Source organism: Octopus sinensis, linkage group LG19 (assembly GCF_006345805.1).
Source record: "Octopus sinensis linkage group LG19, ASM634580v1, whole genome shotgun sequence".
Lineage (NCBI taxonomy): Eukaryota > Metazoa > Mollusca > Cephalopoda > Octopoda > Octopodidae > Octopus > Octopus sinensis.
Window position 1 is genome coordinate 18,317,270 of NC_043015.1, and position 16,464 is coordinate 18,333,733.

At 37.4% G+C, this 16,464-nt stretch overlaps 1 protein-coding gene across 1 annotated transcript in view; it reads right to left on the reverse strand.

Annotated features, from left to right (window-relative positions):
- LOC115222346 overlaps nucleotides 1-9,516 on the reverse strand; it is a gene marked incomplete at its 5' end in the record, with an annotated part of 78,476 nt that extends 68,960 nt beyond the window's left edge. Inside the window, 3 exons of the mRNA XM_029792535.2 lie at nucleotides 2,075-2,172; nucleotides 6,870-7,010; nucleotides 9,377-9,516. Of these exons, the coding sequence (XP_029648395.2) occupies nucleotides 2,075-2,172; nucleotides 6,870-7,010; nucleotides 9,377-9,516 (379 nt within the window). The remainder of the gene's footprint in view (nucleotides 1-2,074; nucleotides 2,173-6,869; nucleotides 7,011-9,376) is intronic.
- Nucleotides 9,517-16,464: the final 6,948 nt, after the last annotated feature.

Below are 16,464 nucleotides of genomic sequence, written 5' to 3' on the forward strand. Positions count from 1 at the left end.
ACGCACGCGCGCACGCACACACACACACACACACACACACAGACACGCACACACGCACGCACGCACACACACACACACACACACACACACAAACGCACATATATATCATAGTTTCTTAAATGTGTTTTGTAATGGGTAGATGAGTCTTCTATAGTACTACATATCACCAATCAGTATAGTTCTTTGAGATGTAACATCTTCAGGTCAGCTGTCATCACTTCATTGCAAGTCTTCCTCAATCTCCCTCATCCACAGGTTCCATCATCTTAGAATACTTGACACTTTTGTATGCTGCAGTCATCTTCCATACATATCACATGCCTGTACCAGTGCAGATTCCTCTCATGCTTAGTACACTTGATTCCTCTTATTTCATTTATACTCTAGTGTTCATGCACACAAACATTATACATCCATCAAAACACATTAGTTTCATTTCTTTCTAGTCTTCACAAAACTTTTGCATTTAAGGCCCATATTTCACTACCATATGTCACCACAGTTATAACATAAGTTTCATACAATCTGCACATTACTCTAAGGAGAAGAAAAGATCTTTGTTGCCAGTAGCAGCAGTAGCTTCCTGAGTTTCTTTCAATCTGTTCTTACTCTGGCTACTATACTTTCAGAACAACTTCCCCTGCTAATTATGTCTCCTAAGTAACAGAAGTTATTGACTAGTGCTAGTGAGCCAAATGGGAATTTAATAAAATCTTTTTCTAGCATGCTCATAGTCTGAATGGCTCCAGTGCATCTGTCACATGTGGAGCTTATTTTCTCTGTCAGTCTGCCTATAATTCCACTACACCTCTGGGTGTGTCTACAGCTTATGCTGGGTACAATCTATGGAGCTTATACCTTCTTTTCTGCATACTGACCAAGGCCATATCTCTGAAGTTACCAGTGTCCTGTCTTCTTTATTGCTTACTAAAACCTTAATTAAATAAACCTTTATTAAATTCATCTTGAAGCCTCTCAATTCAAGGTTTAGCTTCCATGCCAAGAATCGCTTTAATTTTCCAATAGACTTTGCAATAATCATCAGGATATAGAAGTTCCCAAGGACAACCAGTCTTAAAGTCCTCTGTGATGAACTGTAGGACTATGATGAATAGAAAAGGGCTGAACCTTGAACCCTTACTGCCATACTGAAATCATTTTGATTTTCACTTACTACATCTTTGTACACAGCTTATACATTCCTAACAAGTCATTTGTCTACACCTAGTTTCCTTAGTGACCATTGAATGAGTGAATGTGGTACCTTTCTCTGAGCTAATAAATGTAAGGAACAGTGGTTTACTCTTTGCCTCACAAGGAAGATTGCAGTTTACAATTACACTATTATACCAATCATTGGTATGACATCTTCTTGTATTATTTGATTAACTAACCAGGTGATCATCACCAGATATTTTGAGCATCTTAATGACTATCTCCGACGGTCAAGCTGCTTTCCCACCTTTCATGTCATCTCTCATACCACAGTCAATTTGAATTGCTGGTCCCTTAGTAGGGTCAGCATAAGATAGCTTCTCCTTGTCCCCAAACATTCTCCATTTTTAACAGTCTATCATAATAGCACTTCCAAGCTACTTTCTTGTCTTCTGCAGTAATGCCTTCATCATTTAAAATATACTTCTCATCAATTTTACATTCATAAGATTAAAATTACGAGTATTTTGTGTAAATTTAAATCAACAAAGGAAAGAGCATCACAAAATCTAGCAACTCTTACAGATGGAATTAGCTTGTGTTGACAGAGACCTTTGGCATTATATCATGCTTGAGAAGAAGACCCATCAAGCCAAGCAAAATTGCAGTCGTGGAAGATGCCAGTGTCATGCAAATAGCATGTAAAAGCACCCATTACACTCTTGGCATTAGGAAAGGCATCCAGCCATAGAAAACCATGCCAAATGAGACTGGAGTCTGGTGCAGCCTCCCAGCTCTGGTCAAACCATCCAACCCATGCCAGCATGGACAATGGATGTTAAATGATGATAAATCGAAATGAAATCTGAGAAAAGCAAGTTATGAGGGAAATTAGGAAGATTAAACATTTCATACTTACGCATGCATTCAGTCCAGGAAGGTTGAATATGGATGATACCTAATATAGCAATGACTGTGAAATAGATGCCCAACAGTGCAAGAAGTGGAACAAGGCATCTGCAAAATATTATCAATGATAACCCATATCAGTAATAAATATTAAAACTAAAAGTAATTTATTTTAATAAAAACTTTTATACTACAGGTGTAGGAGTGGCTGTGTGGTAAGTAGCTTGCTTACCTTTTGGAGAGTGCTTCCGGTTACTGTTGCTGCCATTTTGTTCTTACTTTGGAGCAAGTAAGATGTACCTTATTATTGTTAATTAACTTTTGTGTTCGTTGGAGAACCTTTTTTGTGGATTTATGTGTTTTTTAGATTTTTTATGCTTCCCTATCAGGAAGGTGAAGTGAAAAGCCTTTTTAACTTTAATCATGCAATTGAGACTTTCTTCAAGTCATTGTAGGCTTTTTCTTGTGCCATGACCACCACCCCCAAGGAGGCGGGGGAGATTTGTTGTTATTGTGAATTAACTGTTTGTGTTCGTAGATTTACATGTGCCTTTGATTTGTTTTACTCTTCTCTATCAGGAAGGTAAGGCGAAAAACGTTTTTGTGCAATTGTAACTCTTTCAAGCTGCTGTAGGCTTTTTTCTTGTGCCACACCCCCTAAAGTAGGGGCAAGATCTGAACTAATTTTTGGTGAACATTTTATAAACTTGCTTTTTTGTGTGTCTATGATTTCGACCAAGCATGCTGGTCGAAATTTTAAAGGAAAAAAATTCCAAAAGAAAACACTCTCTATGAGAGTAATGTTAATAGTAAAAAGTTTTCTAACATTGCTGCTGTGGAAACGAAGACCATTGTTTTGAACAATGAAGATTTGGAGGAATATTTTTCTAGGATGAAGGAGGAAGATGGGGATATCAAGATAATGCCTGTATTCAATGTTGAAGAAATAGAGAAAAGAACTGTGGACTTCAGATACTTCTGTACAGAAGGAAGACATTTCAAACATCTTAAGGAAAATGTTATTGAGAAATGCCTCACCCCTGTGCGGAATAATATTACACATATCGTAAGGAGTGAGGTTTTTGCAACCATTGAAGTCTGTTACAAGACGGAGAAGTTGGCTCACAAGTACTCGGTTAGCCCCTTGAAAACAAAGGAGGTGGCACTTCGGCCCTCTTACAGAGGAAGACGTACTTCCCATGTGAGGGTGACAGAGGTGCCACTGGAATTAGACCCTTGGGAGGTGATGGCTGCCTTGTTATACAACAGGACAAAATACAATTCCTTCAGATTTCATGCTCTGCCTCCCAATATCGGACAGGACAGAGCATTTCAGCCATCATCCAAGGGGCACCAGAAGACATTGAAAACCTCCCGGACCAGGTACGCGTGGGTGAAAATGTTACCCTCTGAGTTCAAGTAGAGAGTAAAGAGGTTACTTGCTTTGAATGTAGAAATGAAGGCCACATTTGAAGCGATTGTGAAGTAAAAAGAAGAGGACAAGAAGAAAAAGAGAATAAAATGGTAAAAACACCAGTCCTTACAACTATTCAAAACATTCCCAAACCCACACACACACCAGGCCCTACAAAAACAAATGTTCTCACTCCCCTGTGGTGGTGCCACCCCCAAACAAAGTAACAAAAAGACCCAACCCCAACATACACAAGCCCCAACATTAATAAGACCCCTCGACCCTTGATTTCAGTGGCACCATGTGTTTCAAACATAACATCCCCAGATAACACTATGGAGGTGTCTGAAGGGGAATTCGTGCCAATTCGCAAACGTTTACATGCACCTTCTCCACCCACATCCCCCACAGGGAAAAAAGACAACCATACACCACAGATAACAAAAAAAAAACCCGCTTCACCGTCCCAGAAAAATAACACAAAAGAACAATGAAGAGATAATTTTAACTGAATATGACACTAAAGATGATTATTTGGAAAGACAAATTCCACAACACCATACGGTGAAACTTTTGCATCCAAATAACGACACACATATGAGATGTACCTGGATGGGGGTAACCCTATACAGGCAGATGAAGGATAGGTGTCCGAGAGGCATCAGGAGGCTCATAGACCCACCTGAATGCCTGGAGGACAGAAAGGAGGGGGCCAACTCACATTTGGCGAGGTCGGCCCCAGCATCTCTAAGTAAGGGTAAGTAGAGCCTTTGTTTTTTTCCCCCAGGTTTATGGCTTCACTTAACTTGGGGTGTTTAAATGTACGTGGTCTGAGCTCGAAGTGGAAGCAAGCTTGCCTCCTTGACGACCTCAGATCACATGATATACATGTGATGGTTGCTACAGAGACCAAGCTGGACAGTCTACAACCCTTCTCGCTCCTTCTGAATGGCTATGAGAAAATCATGTCTCCTACCCAGACCGGAGGTCGAGGGGGTGTAGTAGTACTTGTCCGAAAAGGCTTGACTCTGCAGACAAGTACAGTATGTGAACCCTAAAGGTGAGCTGGTTGTCCTCGATATGACGTACACTGGTAGAGCCTTCAGGTTGATTGGAATCTATGCATCCTGTGCTAGGGGATTACAAACTTATTTTTATCAGTGCCTGGAGAACTTTCTCATAATGTCGAAAACATTAGTGGTGTTGGGCGACTATAACGCTATCGTTGACATACACATCGATAGTGTTGGCTTGGTTGATGGGAAAACGAACTCACGTCTCCTAGATCTGCTTAAGCGATTTCAGCTAGCAGATCATTACAGGCTTGACCATCCAAACATCCCAGAGTGGACCTGGATGAAAGGCGATGAAAGGTTCAAGTCTTACTTAGATAAGATAGTGATAAGAGCTAGAGATAAGGCTAGCTTTAGTTGTCCACAGCTTGTTCAGGTATCCTAACACTGACCATAGAATAGTTAAATGTAGGCTGAACATAGATAGTGCAGTTAAGAGAGGATCTGGTTACTGGAAGCTGAACAAGTTTATTTTGACATGCGAGGCATACCGTATCCAGATCAAGGAACTAGTACAGAAGGTATTAACCAGCTCCATGGTTAGTAACCGGTGGTGGTTCGCTCTCAAAAGAGCCATTCGTTTCAATTCTGTTAGGGTTAGCCATCAGCTAAGACTAGACAAGGCTAGAATAGAAGGGAAACTAGTTAAGGACTTAGAGGAGGTGTTAAGGTTGGGCCATGCATCCCACATTTTGGCAGCGAGAATGGCCTTGGACCATCACCTCAAAGCCAAACATGAGGGATGTAGAGTCCGGGCTAAAGTGCAAGCATTGGGCCATGAGAGAATTAATGTTGACAGATAGGCCCATACAATAGAAACCCTGCGTGGCAATGATGCCACAATTAGGTCTCTGACTGGCAATAGTGGGAATTCGGTTGAAGGAAGGGACAAGACGTGTGAGGCGCTATACAAGCTCTTTACCGAGTTGTTTGGGAGGAGCAGGAAGCTGGATCATGGTGAGGCCCTTAGGGACTTTCTGTCTGGAAGCCCGCGTCTCTTGGCGTGAAAGGCTGAGTGCTGTAAAGGGCCAATCAAAGCCGAGGAGGTGATCGAGATGCTAGGTGAATGCTTCGGGGAGAAGCCACCAGGTCTCGATGGTCTGCCCTATGAATTCTATAAGAGTATGCTAGACTTGTTCAGGCACCTGCTAGCCAGCGTTTACGCCAATTGGCAGCAGAATGGGAGAATTCCCAAATCTGCAAGCCAAGGTGACATTGATCAGAAAGGACCCAAGCGAGGGGGATGAGATTAGTAACTTCTGGCCCATAACTCTGTTAAACACAGAGTTAAAGATTTTGGCCAAGGTGTTAGCAAAAAGGTTGGTGTGGTTCTTGGACAGACTTGTAGGGACAGCAGAAACTTGCGCCATCCCGGGCAGGTCGATCCACGACAATCTCCATCTTCTACACTACACCTTAGAGAGGGTAGGGAATCTTTCTGGCGCAGGAGGGACACTGGTACATTTAGACCAGTCTAAAGTGTTTGATATGGTCGACCATCGGTACTTGGCAGCAGTCCTCGAGAATTTTGGCCTGGGCCTGACCTTCCGTGGTTGGATTGCTGCTTTGTACAGCAACATCAAGTCTGCAGTCAAAGTGAATGGATTCTTCTCAAAACTATTCAGGATCGAACACTCAGTGAATAATGAACTGCCTAAAGATAAGAGCTGAACTATTTCTTATGAATAAGAACATAGTTGACAGTTACAACAGGAATAATCTCTTAGAAGGTCGAAGGATAAAAATTATTTTATTAAATGCTGTTCTAGAGACATATGGACTCCACAATAAGAAACATTTCCAAGGCTAAGCTGTCCTACAAAGTGCAAAAATTAAATTTCATTATTCATTATCACTGCCTACCACCAATCAATGTTACAAATGATTGGATGGATATTACCAAATATAATAGCATTTATCTTAAATCAATATTACCAAATGTAGTAATATCATTTGCCAGTGGTTTTAACCCTTGAAATTAAACATACCAGGTTCAAATTTGTGGAAGGCTGTCTGTTATATACCTATTGTTATCTAAGTACCTGGGGACATCTAGTAAAAACAATTATATTAACATAAAAAATCTTATGCATTACATCTTTAAGGAGGTGATCAAATGAAAGTTCAATTCAAGATTTACCAGAAAATATTCAAAGGACGCTGACTATAAATTTAAAAAAAAATGATGTAACTTATTTAACAGAATTCATCTTGTACTGTGCCAATGCACAGTGTAAAGTTTAGTCAAATAAGCTTCAATAGAAAATACACATTTAGATGAGAATTTACCTGATAAAGAATAAAGAAACGTGACTTACCTTCTTAAAAGTGTTTCTTTCCGTAGAGCACGACTAGCTAAGGCCCAGTACCAATGGCATAGTACAAGAAACTGAACTAACTGAAGATACTGAAGCACAAAATCTAATTGTAGAAGGCGTCCCATTACCCAATGTACAGACCTGAAAAATATAATCTTTCAAATATACCAAGTAAAGTTAAGATTCAACATCAGATATTAAAAATAAATCAGTTTTCTGTTTGGTATCATTTTTTGTTGCAGCCTAGATAAATCATATTTCTAGTATTTAACTACATTCAGTTTCAAGTACTTCCTATATTTATATATTTAGTGTTAAATGCTACAACTTAATCCCTTTTTATTTTGCACTTATTTTCCCAAACCAGCTATTCCATATAGGCATTTGTTAGTTCATAGCTGATGTTCTTATCTACAACTTCACATGATGCCATTACACCTGCTGGACAGCTGATCTCTATAACAGTGCATGACCTTGGATTCTTGTCTCAAAGAACAATGTGTGTTTTCAATGGGTTATAGTTTTTAACGGATTATTCTACCAAAGTCAACTGTATTAAAAAGTTTAACATATTTTATGCTATTATTGTGCATAATAGGGGAGTTGCAATGTAAAAGCAGAAAGCAGTTTTGAATATCTACCATCACCAGCAACAATAACTTGTCACTTGACTTGCTAGAAATAGCAATCAAATATTTCTCAAACTCTGTCTTAAAAATAGAAACATTGGATAGTTTAAATGTTTATTTTATCCTGAATCTATCTGCTTGACCATGACTGTAGTGGGGCAAAGCAGTAAAACTTCTCTTATTATTAAGCCTTTAATTTTAGGTCTTCCACTATCAATACTGGTACAAAAATAAGCATGGTAAGATAATTAAATGGATATGTACGTATGTTGTATATGCATATTCCTAACCACAACAGACATGCCAAACGCCTTTGATCCCTCCTACCAAATTATCACAATTTCTGTACTAATTGAACTGTTCAGCCACTGCCTATACATCCCCCATCTCATGGCTCTTTTGACATATCAAATCAGGTTATCACTTCAATTTTATGTTATCCTTGGAGGTGTTTGTACATCATTGTTAATTCATAGACAATTAAGCAAATAACTGAAATTATTTTCTTAGACATGCCTTTCAACATTCCATACAAAAATAAAAACTCATTGTCTCAAATTCCACAAGTAGTTCACTGTAACTGTGCCTCTGCAGTACAGACAAAGAACATAGTCTTCCAGTCCTGGGAGTGTTCCTTCAATTTTCCTCAAATAATGCAACTTATTGCTAGCTTTATCATCATAAAACTTGTCAACCTCTTTCACTGGATCTACCTCAAAATTTAGAAACATTCCACAATATGTCTGATTGCCAAGGAGAGCATTCTCACTGACCTCACCAACTAGTGATCTGTTGTTCTCACTTCCAGCATCTGAAAGGTGATAGAAACAGTTGTAGACAATCAGCTCATTTATCATTTTGAATTTCTTACAATCTTCACACATCTCTTCTCTTGTCATCTTTATTATTTCTCATCTCCTAAATTTGGTACAAGATATTTTGCTCAGTCCTTTCTCTCCAGAACTGTAATTTACAGAAATTATCCCCCACCTATGTTTTTCCTGCAGACACTGAATTACAGATGTTCCAGTTCAGCATTATCTGTATCAATCTCGTGAGCCCAAGAGAGTTTACATAGGTAATCAACCCTTAAAAAAATCCAACACACACATATGTGTGTACGTGTGTGTGAAATAGGTATATAAAATCTTTTGGTTATTTCTATATATTTAAAACAAAGAAATCTTATCCAGAGATAAATTTTGTTAAACATACTGTCAGTAGTTTCTTAATGATTACTTGAAGTTCAAAAGCATTCCTGAATTCAACACTATAATCTAATGAACAACTTGTAAATTTTACCAGGTCCCCATTATTTACAACAGTTTGCTGTATCCACTCTCTCTATAGTACCTGCTTCTAGTCTGTGGCTTGTGCTGTAGGTTTCTGCATGTTAAATGCTTTGTTTGTAGAAACTGTGGCAAGATATGGCAATGAAATTGTTGGTATAATGTACACATTTAGGTTTTGATGTAGCAAAGACAACTTAAAATACATATCTGACATCAAAATAGATGACAAAGATATTCTTAAAATATTTTGTATTTCACTAAATGTTTAAGTTAATTAAAGATTTCAACTTGTGAGACAATCACTAGCTCAGATGATTTTAATTGAACTATTCCAAAATATTTTGGTAAATAGATGTGGGTGTTAAAATAATGCTACTTTTTACTTTATTAATTCTTTCATATTGCATTATTGATTTGCAAGTGAAGTGTGCATATTTTCCCATATACACTGATATAGAAATAATTATGTAGGAGTGATTTAACGAAATAGCATGCTGGTAAGCATCAACAAAGACAGATAAAAAAAAAAAGAAAAAAGGAACAAAGAAATAGGAGTTGTAGATACAAAATGAAACTATATACTTACCCAATAACACACTCAGCGAATGCTCCATAAAAGATGACATATTGGTGCCAAGTAGTATGGTGCACCCAATGCAGTCGCAAGATTTTTAACAAACACAATAAAGCAGTAATGGAGGCAAGGGCACCCAACACACCATTTCTGAAAGAAAATGTTTTAGATAGTTTAATCTCTTATTATAAAAGGCAGATTTTATCTGCCTCCCTTTGGGAGTTATACAAATCTACAATATAGGATTTCTTCAATTACAATTTACCTAGCAATTTTAAGAGTACAATGCATCGTGTCATGCCAGCTCCAGTTTTTAAAATTTAAACTCCAATTAAGCAAAATTTACAGAAAACTCACATTCTGGTATGTGTGTCAAATGCTTTTCTTAGTCTGGTTTACAGCACACGCAAACGCACACACACACTGTGTAACGAATAAAATGAAACTAGATATAATATTTGTTTCTGTCTATCACGCTGATAGATACATGAGTAAAATGTATGGGAAGCTAACAAATAAGAGTGAGTGAAAATGTTCTTGGAAGAGAGTAAATTTGAAGCTTGAGAACAATCAGATACATTTGCAACACATCTGTTGAAAATATTATTGTTCACACACATACATATACATATATACATACAGACAGACAGACAGATAGACACACACACACACACACACATGATCCAGCATGGCCACAACCTCAAGGCTGAAACATATAAAAGAATAACAGAATATAAATGTGTGCATGTGTGTGAGAGAGAGAGTGTGTGTGTATATGTATGTATGTATGTATATATATATAATAATGCGGTTTTTTCAACAGCTTGAACTAAAAGTCAGAGTGGAATGGGATAAACTACTTATATTAACTTGCTATAAAAGCAGGTAGTAATTTTATCTTGTCCTTATTCATAGTGCAAGTTTTGAAGAGTGCATTTCGATTTTAACAGCTATTTTTTTCAAAGCTATGTTGGAAGTAACAAAGGAGCATATTTGGCATATTTTGCTTTATGAGTTCAATAAAGACAACAACGCAACGGAAAGTACAAGAAATATTAATGCAGTATATGGGGATTGGACAATAAGCGTAAGGCAGTGTCAATGGTGGTTCCAGAAATTCCGAGCCATAAACTACAGCCTAGAAGACGAGCCTCATCCTGAAAGATCTGTAGAACTCGACAAGGACATCCTGAAAACCCTGGTGGAACAAAATCTCATCGTAACTGTTGAGGAACTAGCAGAGAAGCTTGGATTTGGTCATTCAACCATTCATTGAGACCTGTGTGCTATCGGAAAAGTCAGCAAATTGGGTCAATGGGTTCCTCACGAACTTTCCGAGTCTAATTGCATGCAGAGAGTGAATGTATGCTTTTCTTTGCTGTCACATCTCACCACTACTGCGCTATGTATATCTATATATATAAAACTGTAGTTGTGTGAGTGTCTGTCCCCTTCGATTTAGATTCCTAACTACTCCCACATTTTGCGGTGCAGTTTAACCAAATTCGGGTAGCTTATAGTCGTGATTCATATCGAGCCCGTCTGAGTATTAGCGCGCGTCTACGATGAGTCTACGATTTTAAAAATAATTTAACATCATTTTTTATTCCATTTTAATGCATAATTTTTCGTGTGTCGATGGCGGCGGAGTTGGCGTCCACGCTCACACCTGCACCTGTGGGGAAGGGAGTGTAAGGAAATGAACGTCGTAATGCGTTGTCAAGGAGACCAGCATTCTTTTAGAACAACGACTTCATGGCTTGAAGACACCAAAACAGAAATGGCTAAGAAAGCGTCTACATGAGTCTACGATTTAAAAAAAAATTTACCATCGTTTTTTTTCCATTTTAATGCATTTTTTCGCTATTATATAAGGGAAGTAACTCTCTAAAAATGTCTACGATGAGTCAACGATTTAAAAAAAAATTTACCATCATATTTTTTCCATTTTTAATGCATTTTTTGCTATTTTTTGGCTATAACTCTCTAAAAATGCTTATATAGTTATTTCCCTTACAAACCCGAGCAACGCCGGGCGATACTGCTAGTACTTAATAAGAGGTGAAGAAAGGCTGAATACTGCAAATAGGTAGTCATAAGAGTACTAGGATAAAAACTCAGTATTTTAGTCAACATAATAAATTATATAGAATTATAACTGTTCAACTAAATAGTGAAGTAATTACTTAGTGGTTATTAGACTATCTGGAAATATAATTATGCATTTGTGCAAATTCAAAGAACTTAGTGTCACATTTATATTTTACAAATCTGATACAGATTTATGGAACTCAAGAGTACTTGCAGGTTCATGCCACACACATTAAAATACCTAATATTTAAGGGCTGTCGTACAACTCCATATAATACCAGTGTGTTGCTAAACTACAGAGCAGTGTTTCTCAACCCATTTTGTCCCACACTCCATTGATTAAAAACAAAATAAAAACAAATATGTATCCCACCATGATCAAAGTATATAATAAGGAGGAAGGTAGCTTTATACCAAGTGGTGAGAGGCTAAAGAATAACAGGTGGAGAGGTACAGGGTTCTTGCTAAAGAGATATATGGCTATCTCACATTAAATAAGCAGGGATGGGAGTAGCTGGAAAGAAGACAAAGAAGTGGTGACCAGGTGTCAGAGCATATTCTCAAAGTATAGTAAGGTGAGTTCATAAAAGAATGAGAAGGGAGTGACAGATGGTTAGAGATGGGGTAGAGGTGAATGCAGTGAAAAATGAACAAGGCAGGAGGTGTAGCTGATGGTAATTATCAGTATGAGAGTGGGGGATAGTGTAAGACATAAAAGTAGCTCAAGAAGGAGGTGGTGATAAGTGGCAGCACAGGAAGAGTGAAGACTATCAGTACAATAAGAAAGTTCCAAAAATAGGGAGAGAATGCACAGGATGGAAGAGTGAAAAGAGAGAGATGTACTGTATCAGAGAAGGAGGTCAGAGGTATACAGAAGAGTAGAGTTAGTAGGGGACAAAGATGAGGTGCAGTTGATAGCAGATATAAGAGGATGTTGAGAATGACAGTGGATACAAGTGGGTGTTAAAGATGAGGCATGGCAATCCTAAGATATAACTCAGAAGGAAAGGAGAGATAACTGGAGGCACAGGAAAGGGTAATCGGTGGAAAATAAAGTAGGAAGGTATGATGTTGAAAATAAGAGGAGGATTTTAAAGGGAAGTAGTGTCGGGGGAACCAGCTGGTAGCACAAAAGGGGATGAAATATGTGCATATTTTGCTCTCATGTAATTACAGTAGCTGAATAGTGTTGTAGTTAGAAGAGTGATGTGGAGATGAGTATTGGAAAGATGAGAAGTGGGAGATTAGGTGAGTGTACAAACATAAATACAATGATTTTAGGCTCTCATATTTTCTATAAGGGACAGTTTTTCTCAAGCATAGTAAATACATATAATAGCTTCACTCCTTTCTAGTCTTTGCATGTCCTCTGCATTCAGGACCCATGTTTCAACAACCATATAGTATACAAATGTCATTCTGAGAGAGAGGTCTTTTGTTCTCAACAAAGGTAATATAAATGAATTTTCTCCATTCTGTCCTTATTCTAGCAACTGTACTTTCAGAATTTCCTCAGCTGCTAATTAGGTAATAGAAACTATTTAATACCTTTGGGGAACCACCTGGGGATTTGATAAAATCTATTTCCTCCAATCTGTATACTAAATTCATTTCTTCATAGCTTTCACCTTACTGACAGCACCCCTGAACATGGCTTGTATGGTTCTCACAAACCGTTTGTCAACCCCTGGCTTCCTCAGAGACTACCAGATCATAGCATGAGGGACTCTGTTGAAGACTTTCTCCAAGTTAACAAACATCAAGTACAATTTTTAATAAATTGCATTGTAATTTATTAACAATTTCATATATTTTAAATAAAATTTTCAAGTTGAAAACATTATTTTATGCCATTTTAACAACTATTCTGTATTTATTACCATTCATTTTCAGCAATAATTACAAAATATTGTTTATGAAGGTATTAAAATAATGCTTGTAATTTTAAAATATTTAATTCGTTTTAAAATTGAACTTTTTAGGAAACTGTAATGCGAATGAAAGACAAAATAAAAGGTATGGCTATGTGGTAATACAGTTCACCACATAACCATATGAATTCAGATACCATCCAACTAGATGACATCTTGCGTATCTTCTACTATAGATATGAGTGCACCAATAACTTGTAAAATTAGTGGATGGAAAATGTATGGAAGCCTGTTTGGCTTCCATGGTTGTTTGTTGACAACTTTTTCTGCCATGTAAGGGTAATATTTCTACTATTCTACATTTTTAATGGCAATGCTGTGTTCAAAAATATCACCTTCTTGTCTATATCATACAATACACATTGGACACTTCTAATAAAAACAAATGTAAGTTTGTTTATACATACACATGTGGTTGATACAAAAGCATATAAAATTATAGTCATCAAATTCTGTTGTTTGATCTAATGGTACACAAAAATATCTTAAGCATGATTAATGGTACTAATAGTATTAAAATATGCTAGGCTACCAAAATAGGATTCATGGATCTTATTATTAATAATTAAGCTCTAAATTATAGGGTTATAGATACATATCAAGCACTTGGAGAAGACATAGCACTGGTTTAACGCATAAGAAAGTTCAATTAATAACATCATTGATGCATTTTAAGATTTCTAACAATTCCAAACAACAGTGATTGCAACCATATCTATCACTAACATAAAGCTTAGCATGTCTCGGTGATGTTCCATGTTAGATGAAAATTGATATTTTGGATCTTTAATACCTGGAACTTCATGGAGAGTGATGTTTTCACTTTATCTCTCCTAAATGTATGAAGATGATGATATAATTGTGATTTAAAAAGGAAGAAATGATTTTGTTGTGAGCATACCCCTAGATAAAAAATGGGTGGATAAAGTGATTGAGGTAGTGCGTGATGGGATATTTATACTTAAACCAGTTTTACAATAGTAGTAAAGCAACTATTATTTCTGCCTATACTCCTCAACTAGGACTGTCAGATAAACAAAAGGATCAGTTTTATGATACCATTCTGCAGACTACCAAGACAACAAATGACAGAGACTTTATTTTCAAAACTGGTAACTTCAATGGGCATGTTGGACTGCACTTGGGTGAATTCTATGGTGTACATGAAGGCTATGAAACTGGTTCCTGAAATGAGGAGGGAACAATCTTCTGGAGTTTTGTGATGCAAATAACCTAATGATCAGCAACATTTCAGGAAACCTGCCAGTTGCCTTTCACCTATCAATCTGGTTGCCTCACAAGCCTAATTGATTACATTCTCACCAGAAAGCAAGAAAGATGGTTGCTTATAAAAGCAAAGACCTTCACAGATTAGTCAGTAGTGACTTCAGAAGGATTCCAAGAAGCAAACCAGTCCAGAAAAGTAAGAACTGGAACCTTAAGGATCTTTTGAATGGTCAGAGATTTAGAGATGTCTTAGTCAAAGCATTTGATGAGGAGGAGATAGCGACATAGAAGACAACTGGAAGTTTCTGCAAGAAAACTTACTGAGAACTATAGACAAAATTTGTGGCTGTGCAAGGTCCCTGCAAGATCAAGGATAACATGGTGGTGGAACATTGTAGTTGACAGAGCTATAAGAGTGAAGAAACAGAACTGGAAGACTGGTAAGGGTGGCAGCAGAGAATGATACCAGGTAAACGAAACCTGAAGAGAACGATACCAGGAAAGCTAGACAACAGGTATATTTAAAGGAGAAGCAGAAAAGAAGTTTGCCAATGTTCTATGGTTTGAGGACCGGAAGCATCAGGTATTCTGGAGTGCAAGACAGTGTATCAGAAAAAATTGTGACATTGTAGGAGAGAATTGTTTACAGAAAGATAATAGTGATTTTGAAAACAAAGAATCGTGGAAGTGCCATTATGAAAAGCTGCTAAATGTGAAGAATACATGGGAGAAGGAGAGTCTTCCTAGTGTGGACTTAACAGAGAGATTAGCTATCTGATGTATGGTAAATAAAGCATTTAAGGATATGAAGGCAGGGAAAGCCTCTGGCCCATCAGAAATCACCACTGAGAAGCTTAAAATACTGGGCTTTGTGGTATATGACCTAGTCACCTGTATAGTTAATCAGATTGTCCAGAAAAAGTTATACCCAATGACTGGCATCAGTCACTGTTACAAAGGTAAAGGTGATGCCTTGGACAGAAGTAATTACAGAGATAGGGATAGATGAGTGGTTGGTGAGATCTGTCCAAGCAGTGTACAGAGATACTGTCAGTAATGTGAAAGTCGACAATGAATATAACAATGAATTTAGTGTACAGGTAGGAGTTCACGAAGGATTGGTTCCCAATCCCCTCTTGTTTATCATAGCTCTCTAGGCCATAACAGAGAGAGATTTAAAGCTATTTTCCCTGGAGAGCTCTTCTATGCTAATGACCTTGTTCTTACTGCTGAATCTGTACCAGTATTAGAATAATTTCAGGTGTGGAAGCACAGCCTAGGACAAATGGGCCTTAGAGTTAATTTAGCAAAGACCAAAGTGCTAATAAGCAAGCACTGTTTGATATGTAGAAATTATTTAATTACACTGGTCAACAGCCAATTTTCATCAGGGATATTATATGGTATTTTATAAGTAGTTTTGTCCGAAGATTTCAAAAATGTAATCAGTTTCCTTCTATCAGGCACAGTTTTTCTGATGAGATAAGAGAAGTATATAACTCCCATCAGCAGTATCGCTACAGGTAAACGTCTTATACAGGTAAATTCTAACTTCTGTTTATAACTATTTGTATTCATTTTGTAATTTTATGTTTTCATAGTCTTTTCTTTTCATAAATTTTACTTTCTGTTTAAGGTACCAAGTCATCATCTTCATCAAATTCTACTCAGGATGTCAAGGCATCTACCAGTCAAGAAGATCTACCAGTTATACCTTGGTTGCTCTCTCAGAGTATCATCTGCTCAGCTTGTTCAAATGGAGTAAGGGATTGGCTAAATAAGAGGAAGAGAGCAATGCCATTTGCAATACCTATGATATGGAGAGAGCCAAAGGATCATTTCATGGACGG